We start from the raw sequence: 22287 nt of genomic DNA, 5'->3' as shown, positions 1-22287 counted from the left end.
TTCAGCAGAGCTTCAAAGGACGTTTCTTGAAAGACCCCCCCCCAGTTTTGTAAAGATTGGGTCAGGGGGGGCTGAGATATGGGCCCCGAAAGGGGTCCCCCCACCCTTACTGTGCATCTCTGAGCAGAGCTTGCCGCCCACGCACAAAGCTCCCAGCCCTGACAAACAGCTGAGAAGTTTGCAAAGCATTGCAACACAACTGCAAAGCAACACGACAGCAACACCTTTGCAACTGTGCAAAGCAACACCTGACACCTGGGAGTTTGCAAACCATGGAAAGGGACAGAGGCAGCTAGCTATGCATAATGAGCAGGAGGGGTGGAATTTCCCCTTTTGCATGGGACTCCAAATGCATTCTTTAAGTCACCATTTGAAAACCAGTTTTGAGCAAGCATCCAAATAGACCTAACCGCTCTTATGAATGAGGGAAAACCTGAAGACACACAACTGAAACCCCCCCTCAAACCAGGGAGAGAGAGACTCGACAGGGAACACACACCCCAGGCAGAACCGGCAAAAGCCCCCTTTGGCTTTCCCCCCCCCACCCACAGAAACTGCTCCCTCCCCACACACACACAGACTCTGCTTCCCCCCCCCCACACACACACACAGGAGAAAAATTATAGATTAAAGCCCCCAAAGGGGTCTTACTGTGGCTGTCTTCTGTTCCATCAGGAGCGGCTGGGGAGGACTGGGTAATCCAAGACGATTCCATTTAGGCACGGGACGTTTTGCTCTGGAGATGCATACAGGATCCCATTCATCCCAATAGGGAAAAGGGGAAAGGGGAAAGCCCATATCTCGGGACCCCCTGACCCAATGTTTACAAAACTTGGGTGGTCTCTTAAGAAGGCTTGTCTGAAGCTCCGCTCAAAGTTTGGGATCTGCACCCCCAAAAATGCGCCCCCTGCAGCCACGGAAAGAGAAAAGGGGGGAGCCGATATTTCTGCCCCCACTGAACCCATGTTTACAAAACTTGGGTGGTATATTAAGAAGGATTGTCTGAAGCTATGCTGAAAGTTTGGGGGCTGTATCCCCAAAAAAGTGCCCCCTGCAGCCACGTAAATGGAAAAGGGGGGGAGGGAAAAGGGGGGAGCCCATATATCAGGACCCCTGACCCAATGTTTACAAAACTTGGGTGGCCTCTTAAGAAGGCTTGTCTGAATCTCTGCTGAAAGTTTGGGGTCTGTACCCCAAAAATACGCCCCCTGCAGCCACAGAAAGGAGTGAATGCACAAGCACCCACCCACACACACACGAGGATTTCCCTCTCTCTCTCTCTCCCCGCCGGGCTGCACATCAGCTGATTCCTCCAGTACTCAATCCTGACTGATTGGCCAGAAGAAGACCCAGCTTGGCCACCGATTGGCCGGGGAAGGAGAATGCTGCTTACTGACGGTTATGCTGCTTACTGCCTCCCCAAATTGGCCAGATTTATTCGTGAACTCCCGAACTCGCTGAATTCGGCTCCCCGGTTGCCCACCATTTTTGAGTTCGGTTCGTCCCGAACTAAAAACCGCCGAATCAGGGGAAATTCGGCTGTTTTTCAGTTCAGGCCGAACCGAATCAACAGCCCTAATAATTCCTCAGATCTTCCTAGAAAAATTGACAGGATGGGAACTACATACTGGGATCTAATGTCATGATAGAAAGGGCTGAGCAACAAGACACCTCCTGTAGTTTCCACTTTCCCTGTTTTGTACGGACAGAGACATTGGGAAAGAGGAATGCGGTGGAATCTGCCACCAAGAAGAGCTGAAGGTAGAACATTGAAACGTGCGAGGATGTAAGTTCTCCGGTATTTAGGAATTTCAAGAAATTTGAGATAGACAGACTCTAGCCGGGAAACCAGCTAGGCTCTGTGCTCTGTAAGGATTGTTCTCGTGATCCGAGTCTCACTTTGTGCTGCCATATAAAGGGCTTTTCCAGATGCTTATTTAAGGGTTAAACATCAGCACAGTGGGTGCTGTCTTGTTGCATAGGATTCCCAACTGTTTTATTTAATGCAGCCCTTCCATAGCTGGGAAAATCTGAGGATTCTTAACCCTTAAAAATATTGTCGAAGGCTTTCACGGTCAGAGTTCATTGGTTCTTGTAGGTTATCCGGGCTGTGTAACCGTGGTCTTGGAATTTTCTTTCCTGACGTTTCGCCAGCAACTGTGGCAGGCATCTTCAGAGTAGTGTCTCTCAGTGTCAAGGGTGTAGGAAGAGTAATATATAGTCAGAAAGGGGTTGGGTTTGAGCTGAGTATTGTCCTGCAAAAGTATTGTCCTGTAAGTATCAAGATAATGTGCTAATGAGGGTATGGTATGTTAATATGGAACCATTGTATCCTGAAGTGATCTGTTAATGTGTGTAATCCAAAACTAATCTGTATGGCTATTGTTGAATGTTGTCTTTGTCTGGAGGTTTTTCAGGGCAGGAAGCCAAGCCTTATTCATTCTTAAACTCTCCTCTTTTCTGTTAAAGTTGTGCTGATGTTTATGAATTTCAATGGCTTCTCTGTGCAATCTGACAAAATAGTTGGTAGAATTGTCCAGTCTTTCAGTATCTTGGAATAAGACCCTGTGTCCTGTTTGTGTCAGTCCATGTTCAGCCACTGCTGATTTCTCAGGTTGGCCAAGTCTGCAGTATCTTTCATGTTCTTTTATCCTTGTTTGTATGCTGCGTTTTGTGGTCCCGATGTAAACTTCTCCACAGCTGCAAGGTATACGATATACTCCTGCAGAGGTGAGGGGGTCTCTTTTGTCTTTTGCTGATCGTAGCATTTGTTGTATTTTCTTGGTGGGTTTAAACACTGTTTGTAGGTTATGTTTTTTCAAAAGTTTCTCCATCCTATCAGTGACTCCTTTAATAAATGGCAAGAATACCTTTCCTATGGGAGACTGTTTTTCTTGAGTTTTCTGATTTTTGTTTGGTTCAATGGCCCTTCTGATTTCATTCTTGGAGTAGCCGTTTGCTAGCAGTGCGTGATTTAGATGGTTAGTTTCTTCCTTGAGAAACTGTGGTTCACAGATCCGTCTTGCACGGTCCATTAATGTTTTGATTATTCCTCTTTTCTGTCGGGGGTGGTGGTTGGAGTTTTTGTGTAAGTAGCGATCTGTGTGAGTTGGTTTCCGGTAGACCTTGTGACCTAACTGAAGGTTTGATTTACGGATGACAAGGGTATCAAGAAATGGGAGTTTACCCTCAATTTCCTTTTCCATGGTAAACTGAATGTTTGGATGGATATTATTAAGATGGTTTAGAAAGTCCATTAATTTTTCTTCACCATGGCTCCAAATGGTAAATGTATCATCTACGAACCTGAACCAGACTGTAGGTTTGTAAGGTGCTGATTCTAATGCTGTCTTTTCAAAATATTCCATGTAAAAGTTTGCTATTACTGGACTGAGTGGACTTCCCATAGCTACTCCATCAATCTGTTCATAAAATTCTTGATCCCATAGGAAATAACTTGTTGTCAAACAATGGTGAAATAAGGCTGTTATAACTTCTGGAAAAATCTGGTTAATCAATGAGATTGTGTCTTTAACTGGAACCTTGGTAAAGAGGGATACAACATCAAAACTGATTAATATATCCTTTGGATTGAGTCTTAACGGACTGATTTTGTTGATGAAGTGAGTTGAATCTTTGATGTAAGAAGTGGTTTTTCCAATGTGGTCCTGTAGGAGGGTGGTCAAATATTTAGCTAATTCATATGTTGGGGAACCAATGGCACTCACGATGGGTCGGAGTGGAACGGAATCCTTATGAATTTTAGGTAGTCCATATAATCGTGGTGGTTGTGCTTCAGTCTTGCATAGTTTTCTGTGTGTGTCGGGATGAAGAGTGGAATTCTTGATCAGAATGCTAGTTTTCCTGGTAATTTTGCAAGTTGGATCTCGTTTTAGTTTTTTGTATGTGGCAGGGTCCAGAAGTTCCTCAATCTTCTTTTTGTATTCTTCTGTTTTCATGATCACTGTGGCATTGCCTTTGTCAGCTGGTAGAATAATGATTTCTGGATCTGCATTGAAGGTCTTGATGGCGTTTCTCTCCTTGCGTGTTATATTGCTAGCAATGCCACAGTGATCATGAAAACAGAAGAATACAAAAAGAAGATTGAGGAACTTCTGGACCCTGCCACATACAAAAAACTAAAACGAGATCCAACTTGCAAAATTACCAGGAAAACTAGCATTCTGATCAAGAATTCCACTCTTCATCCCGACACACACAGAAAACTATGCAAGACTGAAGCACAACCACCACGATTATATGGACTACCTAAAATTCATAAGGATTCCGTTCCACTCCGACCCATCGTGAGTGCCATTGGTTCCCCAACATATGAATTAGCTAAATATTTGACCACCCTCCTACAGGACCACATTGGAAAAACCACTTCTTACATCAAAGATTCAACTCACTTCATCAACAAAATCAGTCCGTTAAGACTCAATCCAAAGGATATATTAATCAGTTTTGATGTTGTATCCCTCTTTACCAAGGTTCCAGTTAAAGACACAATCTCATTGATTAACCAGATTTTTCCAGAAGTTATAACAGCCTTATTTCACCATTGTTTGACAACAAGTTATTTCCTATGGGATCAAGAATTTTATGAACAGATTGATGGAGTAGCTATGGGAAGTCCACTCAGTCCAGTAATAGCAAACTTTTACATGGAATATTTTGAAAAGACAGCATTAGAATCAGCACCTTACAAACCTACAGTCTGGTTCAGGTTCGTAGATGATACATTTACCATTTGGAGCCATGGTGAAGAAAAATTAATGGACTTTCTAAACCATCTTAATAATATCCATCCAAACATTCAGTTTACCATGGAAAAGGAAATTGAGGGTAAACTCCCATTTCTTGATACCCTTGTCATCCGTAAATCAAACCTTCAGTTAGGTCACAAGGTCTACCGGAAACCAACTCACACAGATCGCTACTTACACAAAAACTCCAACCACCACCCCCGACAGAAAAGAGGAATAATCAAAACATTAATGGACCGTGCAAGACGGATCTGTGAACCACAGTTTCTCAAGGAAGAAACTAACCATCTAAATCACGCACTGCTAGCAAACGGCTACTCCAAGAATGAAATCAGAAGGGCCATTGAACCAAACAAAAATCAGAAAACTCAAGAAAAACAGTCTCCCATAGGAAAGGTATTCTTGCCATTTATTAAAGGAGTCACTGATAGGATGGAGAAACTTTTGAAAAAACATAACCTACAAACAGTGTTTAAACCCACCAAGAAAATACAACAAATGCTACGATCAGCAAAAGACAAAAGAGACCCCCTCACCTCTGCAGGAGTATATCGTATACCTTGCAGCTGTGGAGAAGTTTACATCGGGACCACAAAACGCAGCATACAAACAAGGATAAAAGAACATGAAAGATACTGCAGACTTGGCCAACCTGAGAAATCAGCAGTGGCTGAACATGGACTGACACAAACAGGACACAGGGTCTTATTCCAAGATACTGAAAGACTGGACAATTCTACCAACTATTTTGTCAGATTGCACAGAGAAGCCATTGAAATTCATAAACATCAGCACAACTTTAACAGAAAAGAGGAGAGTTTAAGAATGAATAAGGCTTGGCTTCCTGCCCTGAAAAACCTCCAGACAAAGACAACATTCAACAATAGCCATACAGATTAGTTTTGGATTACACACATTAACAGATCACTTCAGGATACAATGGTTCCATATTAACATACCATACCCTCATTAGCACATTATCTTGATACTTACAGGACAATACTTTTGCAGGACAATACTCAGCTCAAACCCAACCCCTTTCTGACTATATATTACTCTTCCTACACCCTTGACACTGAGAGACACTACTCTGAAGATGCCTGCCACAGTTGCTGGCGAAACGTCAGGAAAGAAAATTCCAAGACCACGGTTACACAGCCCGGATAACCTACAAGAACCAATTCTTAACCCTGTTCGCGCAAAGAAGAAGTCGTCTCACACACCTTACAAGGAACGTAGTGGTCAGCTGAACATGTGTCATTTTTTGTAATGTGCGAAGCTGCCCTGAAAACACAGAATGAGAAGGAAGACCCCTGAGTTGTCCAGAGGACATTTGCCCATGTCTTCCGGGTGCTGTTTTAGTGAGAATGCGGGAAAAACGCGCAGAAACACACAGAGAGAGCGAGGCGACCTCTGACAGTCGGGAAAGCCAAGCATGATCAAGACGAAGTACCAGAGCAGTCGGCGGGGTGACCATGAGGGAAACAGCCCTGCACAAATGGCCTAAATCTAGGTCTCCCTCTTTTTGGAGAGCTGCCTTAATTTTAGAGGGAATTACCCAAAAGATTGCTTTCACTTTAATCTGGCCTTAAGCCCTGAGGATAGGACCATTATTGTATGTTTGCTGTCTACATTTCAGTTTTTATCCTACAGCAATTAACGTCTGACCTGTATGTTATTAACAGGGAACTCCCATTGCAGAAAGGGGATATTGTTTACATTTATAAGCAGATTGATCAGAACTGGTATGAAGGAGAACACCATGGCCGAGTGGGTATCTTCCCACGATCCTATATAGAGGTAATTGCTTTGCTGTTAAGACACTGTGGGTCAGAGTTATGAGTGTCGTTCAGAGTCCTGATGTCTGTCTACCTTTCGTCTTCAGCTGCTTCCCGCCACAGAAAAATGCCAGCCAAAGAAAACACCACCGTTGCAAGTCCTGGAATATGGAGATGCAGTTGCCAAGTATAATTTCAGTGGGGACACTCAAGTGGAAATGTCTTTCAAAAAGGTACGGATGGCGGATCTTGTAAAACCAGTGAGGATTTTTGTTTTCCACAGGAGCCTTTCTAGGTGCTGGGAAGAAGAAAGGTTGTTTTTTATATGCTGACTTTCTCTACCTTTTAAGAAGAATCAAACCGGTTTACAATCTCCTTCCCTTCCTCTCCCCACAACAGACTCCTTGTGAGGTTGAGAGAGTTCAGAGAGAAATGTAACTAGCCCAAGCTAGGAGGAGTGGGGAACTGAACTCAGTTCTCCAGATTAGAGTACACCGCTCATGTGGAGGAGTGAGGAATCGAATCTGGTTCTCCAGATTAGAGTCTGCCGCTCATGTGGTGGAGTGGGGAAACCAACCCAGTTCTCCAGATTAGAGTCCGCTGCTCTTCTTCTTCTTTGTGGTCTCCCATCCAAATACTAACCCTGGCCTGCTTAGCTTCCAAGCTCTGATGAAATCAGGCTGGTCTGGGCTATTTGGCTGCTACTGAAAATCCAGATAGCTAGAAAAACCAGGCTTGTAAAAGCAGTCTCTGTTGGTGAGTGGGGCAGAGTTGAATGCCATTCTTCCCTGTAGATCTTGAGCATCAACTGGAACCTCTCTTATTCTTGTCCGATGGCTGTTTCCTGCAGGGCGAGAGAATCATTCTGCTTCGGCGAGTGGATGAGAACTGGTATGAAGGAAGAATCCCCGGCACCAACCGACAAGGCATCTTCCCTGTGACGTATGTCGAGGTGTTCAAGCGCCCTGTGGTGAGGAATGCGCTGGATTATGCCGACCTGCCGCTCACACACTCTCCGAGCCGCAGCATGACGGCTTCCCCACAGGTACCTGCGTGCCTTAGATCTGGCCGATAGCAAACTATATGGGGTCGCTGTTCTCTATTAAAAGTTCATGTTTTCCCAGCTAATGCCAAAGCAGAAGGCATCTTGTTCTAGCGTCTTGCTATAGGGATAAGCCTTATGAGAAGCAGTTAAAACACTTAGGGCTGATTAGCTTAGAAAGAAGTCAGTTAAGGGGAGACAAGATAGAGGTCTATAAAATTATGCCTGGTATGGAGGCAGCGGACAGGGAGAAGGATGTGGTGATGGCTGCCAACTTGGAAGGCTTTAAGAGGGGAGTGGACATGTTCACGGAGTAGAGGGCTATCCATGGCTACTAGTCAGAATGGCTACTAGTCATGATGCATAACCATTCTCTCCAGGATCAGAGGAGCAGGCCTATGATATTCAGTGCTTTGGAACACAGGCAGGATGCTGCTGCAGCCATCTTGTTTGTGGGCTTCCTAGAGGCACCTGGTTGCCCCCTGTGTGAACAGACTGCTGGACTTGATGGGCCTGGGTCTGATCCAGCAGGGCTTTTCTGAAGTTCTTAAGATCTTTTCAGTCTCTGACTGCTGAATCATATCTGCTAAAGGTGGACTACGTGGAAGATCACAACCATTTGCTCACTTAATGTGGGTTCAGATGCCATCTGTGAATTTCCAAGCGGAGGTTTTTCTCCTCTTGTCCTCACATGCTGAAAAAACTACCCATGGGCATACCAACGTACTATGGGAGCTTGCGTTGACCTGGCTATCACAATGTGATTTGAAGTTTCAGAAGGTAGCTATGTTGGTCTGCAGTAGGGCAACTAGATTCGAATCCAGTAGCACCTTAGAGACAAGAAGGTTTTTGAGGTATGAGCTTTCGAGCGTCAGCGCTCCCCTCATCAGATACCAGCTTTGACTCTCAAAAGCTCATATCCCGAAAATCTTGTTTGGTCTCTAACGTGCTACTGGGCTCGAATCAATATGATTTAAAGTGTCACAGGAATTTGTCTTAAGGGTTTTATCGTTATGTTTTATTCTCCCTCAGCGTCAAAAGGGCATGTAGCAGTTTAAGAGTAGCAGGGTGGTGAACATCCTTCTGGGGAAAAGACAGAGGAGAAAGAGTTTTTTTAAATGCAAAAGGCTTTTGAAATGAACAAGCAAAATATAGACTTGAGGTTGTTGTTTTTTTAATATAAAGGTCTACATGGAGAAGTAGCAGAAAAGAGCCAGAGTCCAGTAGCACCTTAAAGACTAACAAAATTTCTGGCAGGGTATGAGCTTTTGGGGGCCACAGCTCATTTCTTCAGATATAGCCAGCTGTATCTGTATCTAGCAGTATCTGAAGAAGTGAGCTGTGATTCACGAAAGCTCATACCTTGCCAGAAATGTTGTTAGTCTTTAAGGGGCTATTGGACTCTTGCTCTTTTCTACTGCTGGAGACAGACTAACACGGCTACCCATCGTGATCTGTCTCCGTGGAGAAGCAGGTAAGCTATTGCTCATTATCAGGCCATACACTCATCACTTTTGAAAATCATCCCAGAACTGCATGAGCTATGAGGTAGACTTATAATCTTCCATTGTCAGTGCTGGCATGGATACTGTCCAATCAGTGCCACTCCCAGCTGCACACAAATGTAGCACCTTCTGTCAGGACGATGCTGTTTGTGCCTATGAAGAAGAAGCGGGTTTTGGACTTTAGCTCCTGAGTTACAGTAAATCCTGGGAAATGCTTGGACAGCAAAGGAAATACGGTGTCTCTCGAAAATGAATCATCTGTCCAGCTCCATAAGTCTACGGTCACGCTTGCAAGCCGCTTTCGTCTAATGCAGAATTGCAGCCTTAGTTGGCTGGGGTTGGCGCGATGCCAGCCTGCATAGGGGTTGCCAAGGTAAAGCTGGAAGGGGGTGTTCTCTGGACCATGGGGGAGGGTTTTCTGGCATTGCTTTCCATGGCCTTTGGGCCTAGATGTCATTAAGCAAAAGGATGCTTCGTTAACATTGAGAGCCAGGAGATCTGTGCATTGGACTTACACAAAGTGCATCTTGCTAGGTTATACATGGTCACAGGCCAGGTTTGTGAGGCAACCTTCATAGAATTATAGAATTGGAAGGGACCACCAGGGTCATCTAGTCCAGCCCCCTGCACCATGCAGGAAATTCACACCTACCTCCCCCCCACACACACCCAGTGACCCCAACTCCATGCCCAGAAGATGGGGAGAAAAAGCCCTCCAGAATCCCTGGCCAATCTGACCTGAAGGGAAATTGCTTCCTGACCCCAAAGTGGCAGTCAGCATTTCCCTGGGCACATAAAAAAGGGCCACGAGAGCCAAACACTGCCGCAACCCTTCGGCAGGCGGCTCCACCCCTTTCAATTGTGGCAGGTCATGCCTTGCAAAGACTCTGGGCCTCCATTGACTTGAGACTTTCATTCAGTTAACAATGGGGATGACAGACAGACAGGAAGGTGAAAATGTACGCATGGAAAGCCACAGTGGGAAAAACTAAAAGGCAGGTTCTGACTCAAGTGGAGGCATGCAGTTTGCCCCTCTTCTTTCAGTTCCAGCCCTACTCCAGGAGAATTCTCTGCCTGTTTCTTAAAAGCCTAGGCAGGGACCCTGTGTGCAGAGGGAGCAACTTCGCATGGATTCATCTTTAGCTTGCAAGGTCTGTGTGCAGAATGGTTGGAAGACAGGTGTCCGGCTCAGGCTGGAATCACAGGGTGTGGCCTGCCCAGCACGGATGTGCCTCCTGGTGGCTTCTTCTCGTTCATTCCTTGAGCAAAAATAAAAATCTTACGGGATACGTTGCTTTGTTTAAAAAAAAATCTGTCAACTATGGCAATGATTTTATTGTGAAAAAATGCCGCTACACCTTTTTCTGCCAAAAGAATGGCCTTCGTTCTAGAGCAGGGGTGTCAAACTTAATTGTTAACGAGGACCGGATATGACATAAATGTCGGTCGGGACTAGGGGGGGGGCTGCCTCAGCTGGCTTGCGGGCCAGATAAGAGCTCTCAAAGGGCCGGATCCGACCCAGGGGCCGTGTGTTTGACACCCCTGTTCTAGAGAATGGTCTTCTTGTCCCCTTTCTTTTTGGGGAGTTCATTTTTATCCAATGATATATTCCATTGGAAGTTTCCATATCTCTGGGCAGAGATTTGACGAAGGTGTATATTGACATCCTGTCTCCGAAATCAGTCGTACCCATCAGGGCAAACCAAACTTCACTGTTTGTTGTGTTCTGAGAGCGACGCTGCTAAACTTTGCTGTGAAGGAATGTCTAGTTTGTGGGCAGAGTCGGTTTAGACTTGGCAGAGATCATAGATCTCTGTTAGTCATTTGATGGTGAATTACAGACATAGGCAGCCCCGATTTGGGTTGGGGCCCCTCAGGTAGTAAAGGAGTTTTAACTAGGGATGCCAGCACCAGGTTCAGAAATACCTGGAGTTTTGAGGGTGGAACCTGGGAGGGCGGGGTTTGGGGAGGGGAGGGACCTCAGTAGGGTATAATGCCATGCAGCCCACCTTCCAAAGCAGCCATTTTCTCTGGGAGATGGGATGAGTGACAGCTATTCCTCACAAAGCAGGGAGACGGGAGGCCACTTAAAGCTCAGCGTGGGCAGGTGTGAGGAAACCCATCCCTGTGTGTTTCCGCTCACATTGCTTTTTTTCCCCTAGCTGCCGCTCGGCTATTCCAGCAGTGACTTGTGGCCTCAGCTCCAATGGGAAAATAATGGCTTTATTAAAAACTCTCGGGTTCCCAGTAGGGCAGGGAAGGGCTTAGCACCTCCTTGGGCCCATGCTACGTTTCAGATCGATGTTCCCACTTCATGGGGAATCAGCAGCCCCTCAAGTTGTTGCATGCAAATATGCGCACAAAACATCTAGTTTTTCTCCTGAGAATCATGGTGATTTTTTAAACAAATTCTACCCTATTGCAAAGTTTATATGGCAGCCACTGAACTGTAAAACAGATGTGGGGTGAAGGACTGAGAAACCCCAGGCCTGGATTGTGGTCTCATCTGGTCACCACCTCCCCCTTTCCCCCCACTCTCAGAACATGCATAGAACTCCATAGTTCTGCAGAATTTATGTCTCTCTGCCCCCAGCTCTGCAGCGCTTCAGAAAACGCCACTTCCAAACCAGCACTTTTCCTCAGCTTTTCTATGCTTAGCCATGGACCGGCTTTTTAAAAACTCCCCCCCCCCACATCGTCTTGCTTGTATGCCATGTATTTATTTATTTATTTATTCATTCATTTGTTCGTTTGTTTGTTTGTTCGTTTATTATCTGCCTTCTTCTTTTTTGCTTATCTCTTCTCTCTCTCTCTCTTTCCCTCTGTTTTGTTTCCCTCAAGTCTCCCAGTTCTGAGCTGCTTTTCACACCAACTCCTCCGCCTTTACCTTTCACGCGCCCGGCCCTGTCTCCTGAGTTGCACGCCGTTACCACAGAGTGGATTTCCCTGACCCTGGGGGTGTCGCGCAGCAGCACGCCGGCCGTCACCCCTCCCTTGCCCCCTCTTCCTGATTCTTCTCTGTGTCACCTCAGCCCGTGGCCTCCCTTTGGCCTCCCTTCCAGCTTTTCCAGCTCCCCCAGCTCAAGGGGGGTCATTTCCCCACTGCCTTCTTGCCCTTCCAGGCCTCAGTCATCTGCTCAAAACCTCCGCCTGAGCCCTCTGCAAAGTGAAGAGAAGTCGGTTAGCTCCCTTTCCCCCCACATTAGCCACAGTGGCTCACCTTACTCTGCCGTCGGCAGCCCTGACAGTTTCCTCTCAGAGCTCGGTGATGTCCTCGGCCAGCGAGACAAGGTCCAAAGGAGCCGAGGGGTCAGTCAGAGCGTTGCCAGTGAGGACGGGATTGCAGCCAGCCGAGACTGCAGTGGCGTGCCTGACGTCTCTAGACTGAGGTGCCACAGGCCAGAGCAGTGTGTTAACTGGCCAAAGAAATCTCTTCATGCCTTTGAGGAGGGCAAGCTAATTCAGGAGCAGGGAGATGGTCCCAACCAAAGGAACGTGGGCCATGATAAGCAAGGTGACTGGAAGGAGAATCCAAGCAGGGCCATAAAGGTACTGGACCTGCATGCACGTGTTGTAGTCCTGCAGTCTTACAGTAGCGTGTTTGTGCGTGTGGGCTTGTGGGTGCACAACAACAGCTCTCCGCGAAAGCCAGTTGCAGCCGATGAGTCTTGAAACGCTTCTCCTTGTTCGTTAGCTGCTGACAGCAAAATATTGTCCCTGGCGCCTGTTTGGTTGCAAAGTCCTAGGAATTAACCCTCTGAGGATTGTTTTGGATGGGGATAGGAATTTAGCCCTCTGTGGCCCAGTCCCATAATCCTGGGGCCTGGTTTGCTAGACGGTGGCAGTCCGAATGCCCTGAGGGGAACAGTTCTTTCCCGAGTCTTCATCGAGGCAGTTATACTCAGCTTTTAAATAAGGTGCAGGATTCCTACTTTAGGCTCTGATTTAGGGAACAGAGGTCTATAGACTGGCTCCTAGTAGCAGTGCCCGTTGTGTTCATCGCAGTCTGCTCGTGGGAATCTCAACATGGGCTAGGAAGAGTTGAGTGAAGCAGTTGGCACCATAACTTTGTCAGACCTCACAGTTTTTGGCCTCCTGTTTGAGGGTTTAGGTCTCCTCAGGCCCTCCAAGGAGAAAGGCCTCACTGAAGTGAGACGCTTGAATCAAAGGACCTAGCTGTCTTATTCTTCCTTTCAGGGTTTTTTTGCCATTTGCTGTCCATAAGAGGCAGTCAGGTTCTTCTGCTGACCTGACGGATCCATGTCCTGCTCCCACCAGGCAGGCACCATTAGGGTTTGCCACTATCCTACCCGTCTGCTTCAGGGTCTGAGCCTGAGGACACCCAGCAATCCTGTGCTACCAAGAGCAAGACAGTAAATCTAAATTGTAGTTGTAAGAGGCTGGCGAGCACACAAACACATGAAGCTGCCTGATACTAAATCAGACCCGCGGTCCATCGAGATCAATATGGTCTCCTCAGACTGGCAGCGGCTTTCCAGGGTATCAGGCGGAGGTCTTTCACAACGCTTATTGCCAGATCCTTTTAACTGGAGATGCTGGAGATTGAACCTGGGGCCTTCTGCAGGTGAAGCGGATGTTCTACCTCTGAGGTATTTAGAAGTATTGTAGGGGATGAGAAGGAGGGAAGGCAGCGTGGTATAGCCCGATCTCATCAGATCTCGGAAGCTATGCAGGGTCAGCCCTGGTTAGTATTTGGATGGGAGACCTCCAAGGAATGCCAGGGTTGCTATGCAGAGGCGGGCAATGGCAAAACCACCTCTGTTAGTCTCTTGCCTTGAAAACCCCATAAAGGGTCGCCATAATCGGCTGCATCTTGACAGCCTTTTACACACACACAGAGGGGATGAGAGCCTGAACTGGAAAGAAGTTCATCAGCTTCTGTTCATCTGGGGAGGGGATATCCTACCACTCTCCAAAAGGGTCCTGACCAGCAAAAGAAGCTGTGTGTAGAACCAAGAGGGCCAGTTTCCATTTCTACTTCCTAGTCCGTCACGTCCCTCTGGCACAGTTGGTTCCTGCCGAGAGCTCGCTAGAGAGAGATCCTAAACTTGATAAAAGGGAAAAAGTAAAATTATAAACAAATAGACTTTGAAATGGGGAGCCATGACATGGGCCCCGTACCCGTAGCCTGAAGCGCTAACATAGTACAGACAAGCTCGGACTTGGCATGCCTGCTTTTGCATGGTTGCTTGTTTGCTAAGGTTGCACTGCGTTTTGGAAAAAAGACGTTCTTGTTTGCGAGAGCATCCGGACTGTAATAAGGATGATAATGCTCTCCATTGATCATCTTTTCTTTCCTTTTCAAAGACTATCGAAGCACAACCATTCTCTCCATGCGCTCCTCCTCTGTCTCCCTCTGCAATTTCTTCTTCTGCCGTCACCGCCCATCCACCTCCTAGACTCACACGCAGGGTCATTGTGCCACAGGTAACCATCGGAGGGGGAGGGCAGATTGCTGCTCGTTTCCACTGGCATCTCACGCAATTTGCTGATCCATCTATTAATTCCACAGGTCGAATGCATCTTTCCTTCATTAGAGCATGCCTGTCAACGTTCCTTTTTTAGTAGTTCCTGGCATTGCCTCAGCATAGACATGGTGCACACAGTGGTATCCTCCTCCTGTGAAACAAGTCAATATGTGAAGCTGCCTTGTATTGGTCTATCTCAAGGGTGTCAAACATATGGCCCGTGGGCCGGATCCGGCCCTTTGAGAGCTCTTATCTTGCCCATGAGCCAGCCGAGGCAGCCATCCCCTCAACTCTCAATCTGGGCTGGCAGGGCGTGGCCCGGCCTGACCAAGTGGCATTTATGCCATATCGGGCCCTTGTAAAAATTGAGTTCAACACCCCTGGTCTATCTGGTCGATTGATAACAGGTGCCTGTTGTTATGGGCAGTCGGAGCGTTGCTTCCCAGACTTTGTTTGAGTGTTTGTAGCTGAACATGTTCCACGGGTTGAGCCTTGGATTATTGTCTAAGGAAAACACACGCGTTACTCGAAGCTTTTCTCCCTCTCCCATAATACTAGAACCCAGGCTCATCCGCTGAAGCTGAATGGTGGGAGATTCAGGACAGACCCAAGGAAGCGCTTCTTCACACAGTGCATAGTTAATTTGTGGAACTCATTGCCACAGGATGTGGTGATGACCGCCAACTTGGAAGGTTTGAAAAGGGGAGTGGACAAATTCATGGATGTTGTCCAATGGCTACTAGTTCTGATGGATATCTACTCTCTCTAGTACCAGGGGCAGTATGCCTCTTTGTGTCATAGAATCACAGAATAGAACCATAGAATCATAGAGTTGGGACCACCAGGATAATCTAGTCCAACCCCCTGCACAATGCAGGTAATTCACAACTTCCCCCAAACCCCCAGTGACCCCTACTCCGTACCCAGAAGATGGCCAAAAAAAATCCTCCAGGATGCCTGGCAAATCAGGCCTGGAGGAAAATGGCTTCCTGACTCCAAAGTGGCGATCGGCTTTAACCTGGGCATGTTAGAAAGGGCCACGAGTGCCAAACACTGACGCAACCCTTCCTGCCCTCCCTCTCAAGCTCTGCCTAAGTTCCCAGAATCAGCCCTGCTGTCAGTTGGCCATCTAGCCTCTGCTTAAAAACCTCCAAAGAAGGAGAGCCCACCACCTCCCGAGGAAGCCTGTTCCACCGAGGAACCGCTCTAACTATCAGAAAGTTCTTCCTACAGTTTAGCTGAGAACTCTTTAGTTTTAATTTGAACCCACTGGTTCTGGACCGACCTTCTGGGGCATCAGAAAACCACTCCGCACCATCCTCTGTAGGACAGCCCTTCAAGTACTTGAAGATGGTTATCGTATCACCCCTCAGTTGTCTCCTCTCCAGTTCGTGGGAAGCACAGGCGGGAGGATGCTGCTGCAGTCGTCCTGCTTGTGGGCTTCCTAGAAGCAACTGGTCAGCAGCCACTGTGGAAACAGAATGCCAGACTTGATGTGCCTTTGGTCTGATCTAATGTGGCTCTTCTTATGTTCTTGTTATCAATTAATGTACGTTGATTAGTGACCAGCTGTAGTTGACTATGCAGACCTTCTCACTTACATTTGAGGGGATGAGAAAAATTTCCATCCCTTGTGGTAGATCTGTAGGGCCTCATCCGCACGCGCAAGTCATTGCAGGTCACTGGCTTCATTAAAGTCCATGTGTATGACAAAGGGACTGCTCTGCATGCAGAAGATCCCCGGTTCAGTCCTCGCGCCCTTTCGTTAAAAATACCCTGGGGTGGTTCAGTTATGGAGGAGCGTGAAGACCCTCAAGAGGTTCTGCTGGCCAGAAGAGTAATCAGTACTGGTCTGGATGGGCTGATTCAGGATTACGCTGCTTCATAGATTTAATATGGGTGGCAAGTGTGCCTGTCTAGACCAGGGCCTGCCTCTCGGTGTGCTAAAATAGAGGAGTTGGTTTTTATACCCTGATTTCCTCTACCTTGTAAGGAGTCTCAAAGCAGCTTACAATCGCCTTCCTCTCCCCACAACAGACACCTTGTGAGGTAGGTGGGGCTGAGAGGGTTCAGAGAGAACCGGTTCTCCAGATTAGAGTCTGCCGCTCTTAATCACTACACCACGCTGGCAGATGGTATTAATGTCATCCAAAATTGCCATCCAAAACGATAGCAACACAGGTTTTTCTTGCAGCAGACACTCAACGTTAATGCATTCATCGTATTTGTTGTGGCCAGGGTCAGGAATTCAGGGTGAAATTTGGGAAATGGGAGCAGGGGGTGTCAGGATTCCTTGCTCTAGGAGGAGTTTTTAAGACTGTGCTCTTCCTGGCACAAGGGTCATGAACGTGATCCGAATTCCTGGTTCCACTCATGAGCTCATGATGCAGTTGCCTCATTCTGTGATAGATGGACGGTCGGCCGTTCTTCTTGCGGGCTGGCGTTTATTTCGGAGGGCGCTCCTGATTCTCGCTTTCTTTATTACAATGACGGACACAGCAGGGAGGAGGAGGGTTGTGGTTTTCCCCCCACATTATCCCATTGGGGGCACCTGAAGGCGGCCATCTCAAAGATGTGCCACCTGTGGAAACTCAAGGAAGTGGCCCGGTTAAACCTAGGTGTTTCCATGTGGCAACACAGCATTTGAAGAAGAAGAAGAGTTGGTTTTTATACCCCGCTTTTCTCTACCTGTTGGTCACACGTTGTACTCTGATTTCTGTGTCTCCTGGCAATCCCCCCTCCAAGCCTGTGTTGTTTGTGTCCTTCTGCCGGAATTGCCTGATAACATTGTCGGTCATCTGTCTGGAAGTGTGTTGCCAATTCATTATCCCCTTCCTCTGGTTCTCTACTTCTAAACCCCCCCCCCCCGTTTTTGTGGCTCCTCTCACCCCCTACCACATGAGTTGCTGTGCTACAGACGATAGTCCCCCCCCCCCATGTCCTCTCTGTTTAAAAATTCTGTTGTCTGAACTCAGGCAGGCGATGTCATTCACGTCAAGTTTGTTTTCCCCTCTCTCCATTTTTTTTGTTCTGTTTCATTTGGTTTTTTTGGTGTGTTCATTTCGGTTTGAATTTTGACTCGGTGGTGCATCTGCTGAACTCTCTCCCTTATCATGCGCTTTGGTGACCATGCAGCCTTCCCATCATTCATTGAGGCCAGGACCCGATCTCACAGAGTCTGAAAAGAGCTATGTGGTAAGAGCACAGTTTCCCCGAGATTCGTCTCCGTCGCCTACGTAGAGCGCCTTTGGCCCGCTTTCTAATACAGCGGCCAGTGCCAGAGCCTTGGGAAGCCAGAGGTGCACATTAGGGGGGTCTCCCTTCTCTTATCCCCTGGTGTTGACTGTTCGAGGAAAAGCCTCCGAACCAGACGGCCGCAGAGATCCTCTCGCCCCCACAAGAGTTGGGTGGCTTTGTCCCTTCTTCCTGCCCACTAGCTGGTTACGCTTCTTGCATCTGAGATGCTCCACATGAGACCCGGAGAGCAACTCTGCGCTGCTGGGGAGGGCAGTCCAAGGCCCCCTCTCGCACCCAACACAAGTTTCCAGTAGAAAAAGGGAAATGCAGAAAATAAATGTTGTTGAGGGACAGCTTCAGTATCGGGGAGGGGGGCGGTTTTGGTAGATTGTTGCATGCTGGAGATTTTGACTGAAATGGTGGCAATTTGTGGTTTGGAGTCCCTGGCTAACTAACTGCAACCTCTCTTGCTTCTGCTCAGTGATACAAAACCTGAAACTAAACGGCAAATTCTTCTGTATCTCGCCTGTTTTTTCCATGCTTACCACCTGGATTCCTTCTTCACTCCACTGCCTGGACTGTGTACCGGGACCTACAACTCTCTTCTCTCCCCGGACTTTTGTGCTGCGTCTGGATTGTCTCGTCTCTTATTGACTGTTTCCCCTTCCTCCCCCTTCCCCTGTTGACTCTCCTCTGGGTCCCCTCCCTTGGATGGCCCTGCCTTGCCTGTACCTCCCAGGAAACTGTTTGCAATGAGATCATAAACATTGCTGAAAAGTCTGTGCATTACTGCAGCGCCATTTCTCAGCCTCTGGCCTCTGGCCTCCAGCGGCCTTTTAGTGACCATAAATCATCTCTCATCATTTCTCAGCAACCGCAAGCCCTGCCTCTCGGAACCAGCCCCGACAGGAGTCACACCCCACAAGACATGTAAGTCGCCTGGAGTTTCTCCCACCCCCCTTCCCCTGGAACCGTGTTTAGAAGCTTGCGACTATTATGCTTTTTGGTAAATTGTTGTCTTTTTTTTTGATACGGAAGTCATGGGCTTATATGGGTCCCAGTTTTAGTGTTGTTCCTATTTGTAAGCCTGAGTAGCCCAGGCTAGCCCAATCTTGTCACATCTCGGAAGCTAAGCAGGGTCGGCTCTGGTTAGTACTAGGATGGGAGACCATTGAGGAAGTCCAGGGTTGCTGTGCAGAGGAAGGCACTGGCAAACCATCTCTTCATGGCTTTTGCCCTGACATGGATGGCCCAGGCTAGCCTGATCTCATCAGATCTCATAAGATAAGCAAGGTCAGCTCTGGTTAGTACTAGGATGGGAGACCACCAAGGAAGTCCAGGGTTGCTGTGCAGAGGCAGGCAATGGCAAACCACCTCTGTTCCACCTCTTGCCCAAGAAGTGTCCTGCAGTCCTCAACCAGGGCCAGGGCTTTTTCGGCGTGGGCCTCAGCCTGGAGGAACACCCTCTCAAATGAGACCAGGGCCCTGCAGGGTTCAACACGGTTCCGCAGGGCCTGAAAGACCGAATCGTTCTGCCAAATTGTTCTGAAGGCAGCCACAACTTCCACCATAGCTGGCCTCCCTCCCCTCTGTTTCTTTCTTCCATCTGATTTTTAGAGGGGTCCCCGGTGGATCCCCAAGGCTGGTCCCTTGGTCCTGTGGGCAGCTGGTTGAGCGCCGTTGTTTTAAACTGATTTAAACTCTTGATCTGTCAAATTGTTTTAATTGAAATTAATATTGGTAATTTTAATGAGGGTTAGATGTTCTTGTATTAGTGTAGATGTCATTCTGGTTTGATGTGAACCGCTCTGAGTACAGCCTGGGCCGGGGACAGAGGGCGGTCTACAAATCTACAAACAAATAAATAAAACCCTACAGGGTTGCCGTAACTCATCTGCAACTTGTGTGTGTGTGTGTGTTAAGTGCCGTCAAGTCGTTTCCAACTCATGGCGACCCTATGAATCAATGTCCTTTAAAGTGTGCTATCCTTAACAGCCTTGCTCAGCTCTTGCAAATTGAGGGCCTTTATAGAGTCAATCCATCTCTGCAACTTGGCAGGACTCAATTATCATTATTTATAAGCATGTGAATGAGTAGTTTTATTTGCACATAGCCTTAGGCCATTACAAACATGTCAACAGTATCACAAATGCATAATAAAAGCAAAACACTAGGTTAAAAATTGCCAGATTAATTATAAATATACATAATAAAACTACGGTAAATTGATGCATACATAGCAATAATAGCTAAAAATTGTGGTGGTGTCCCAATCAGCCAATGAGACCTAGCATTCAACCATTAAAATCAACTCGAAGGGTCGGCTCTCTTAGCAGCCATATAGGACCTTATTTTCTTTGCTGCCAGGGCTTTCAGGGCAGGGAGGTCCTGTAAGAAACAAACCCCTCAGAGTCTTTTAACAAAAATACTAATTTCTCAGTACTAGGACAAGTGTTTAAGCCAGAAACCAACCCGGCAAGAATTTAGCACATGTGAAAAGGGATCTGTGTGGAATTCCTCCTGAGCGATGCCGGTCGTTCCTGATAGGAAAGGCTCCGGACTCCCTTAGAGGGTCTGGCCGGGGTGTCTGTCCGCCCCCCCCCCCTTCAGAGGCACAGGCTTCTGGGGGGACTAGATCGGGAGTTTGGTCGTGAGCCCTTGCCAACAATCTCGTAATGACCTAGCTGTGCCCCTCCTTTTCGCCTGGCCCTATAGCCTCCAGGTTTACACCTGGCTGTGGTGTGGGGTCTGGTGGGGCCAAGGTGAGCTAATGATGGAGCGGGGTGGGCCTTGGGGCCTAGGAAGGAGATCGGCACCCAGGCTCCTGCTGTGAATGAGCAGCTCATCCATGGATAGGGTTGCCAGGTCCCTCTTCAGCACTGGCGGGAGATTTTTGGGGCAGAGCCTGAGGAGGGTGTGGTTTGGTAAGGGGAGGGGCTTCAATGCAATAGTGTCCAATGGCCAAAGTGGTCATTTTCTCCAGGTGAACTGATCTCTATCGGCTGGAGATCAGTTGTAATAGCAGGAGATCTCCAGCTAGTACCTGGCGGTTGGCAACCCTATCCGTGGATCTCCGCTTGAGGGTCTCTGGTCAGAGGGCTTGTGGTTTGTCGGCCAGACATGGTCATCTCTTTCCATTGGCATCTTTCCAGGCTGAGCTACCAAGCGCTGTACAGCTACATCCCACAGAATGATGATGAGCTGGAATTGAGAGACGGGGATGTTGTAGATGTCATGGAGAAATGTGACGACGGCTGGTTTGTGGGTGAGCAGAGAACTGTGATAGATCCTTCCCCTACGCTTGGAAGGAGTCTGGCTGGGTCTTTCTTACACAGTGGGGTGGATTGCTTGATAGGATCAAGTTCTACAGGCCCCTGCCACTGAAGGGTTGTAAACAAACAAAAGCCACGGCCCATCTGGGCAGAGGGATTCCTGTCTCGGGGTCTTCCCGCTATGGGCCCATCTTAGAATCATAGAGTTGGAAGGGACTACCAGGGTCATCTAGTCCAACCCCTGCACAATGCAGGAAATTCACAAAACTTCCCCACACACCCCCAGTGCTCAGAAGATAGCCAAGATGTCCTCCCTCTCATGAACTGCCTAAGGTCATAGAATCAGCATTGCTGTCATCTAGTCCATCCCCCTACACAATGCAGGAAGTTCACAACTACCTCCCCCCACACCCCTAGAGACCCCTACTCCATTCCCAGAAGATGGCAACAATAACCCTCCAGGATCCCTGGTTAATCTGGCCTGGAGAGAAATTGCTTCCTGACCCCAAAGTGGCAATCGGCATGACCCTGGGCACGCAAGAAAGGGCCACGAGAGCCAAGCACTGACACAACCCTTCCTGCCCTCCCTCTAATGATCTGCCTAAGTTCACAGAATCAGCATTGCTGACAGATGGGCATCTAGCCTCTGCTTTAAAAGCTCCAAAGGAGAGCCCTCCACCTCCCGAGGAAGCCTGCTCCACTGTCAAAAAGTTCTTCTTAATGTTGCTGAATATCTTCCTTTTTTCCTTTTCTGTAGGCACATCCAGACGAACAAGGCAGTTTGGTACTTTCCCAGGCAACTACGTGAAACTGGTGTCCCTATAGAAGCCACCGTTGCTCTCCTCAGGGAAGAGAGGGCCGTGGGTTGGGAAATCCAGAGACTTTTTTTGGGGGGTGGGGAGAACAAGACGATTTATGAATGTTGCAGAGGAGAGACGTGGACGTGGAATGTGTTTCCGTGGTTTAGAGTGGGACTGTTGGAAAGCCCTCGCTGCCTTTGGGGATTTACCGGGCTCGTTTGCCGAGCAGGAAAGAGAAGAGCATCGAGCTGTTTACAATGCTGCCTTTGTATCTGTTTTATCCTCCAAGGACTCACGGGGCAACCCTTCCCATTATGTCTTGCCCTGCAAGGTGATACTGGGAGAAAACAGCTGAATGGAGAGACGTACCATTTAGGGTGAGAACAAAATGAGCA

The 22287-nt window shown here is 47.8% G+C and overlaps 1 protein-coding gene across 1 annotated transcript in view; it reads left to right on the top strand.

Moving 5' to 3' along the window:
• The window catches only part of SORBS1 (sorbin and SH3 domain containing 1), an 88142-nt gene extending 66198 nt beyond the window's left edge, over nt 1–21944 (top strand). Inside the window, exons 21-26 of the mRNA XM_056849463.1 lie at nt 6455–6569; nt 6655–6780; nt 7398–7592; nt 18692–18750; nt 20973–21085; nt 21850–21944. Of these exons, the coding sequence (XP_056705441.1) occupies nt 6455–6569; nt 6655–6780; nt 7398–7592; nt 18692–18750; nt 20973–21085; nt 21850–21917 (676 nt within the window). The 3' untranslated portion in view covers nt 21918–21944. The remainder of the gene's footprint in view (nt 1–6454; nt 6570–6654; nt 6781–7397; nt 7593–18691; nt 18751–20972; nt 21086–21849) is intronic.
• Nucleotides 21945–22287: the final 343 nt, after the last annotated feature.

The sequence above is a fragment of the Euleptes europaea genome, chromosome 5 (assembly GCF_029931775.1).
Source record: "Euleptes europaea isolate rEulEur1 chromosome 5, rEulEur1.hap1, whole genome shotgun sequence".
Lineage (NCBI taxonomy): Eukaryota > Metazoa > Chordata > Lepidosauria > Squamata > Sphaerodactylidae > Euleptes > Euleptes europaea.
The sequence above is the reverse complement of the archived record's forward strand: the minus strand, read 5'-3'. Positions and strand labels throughout refer to the sequence as shown.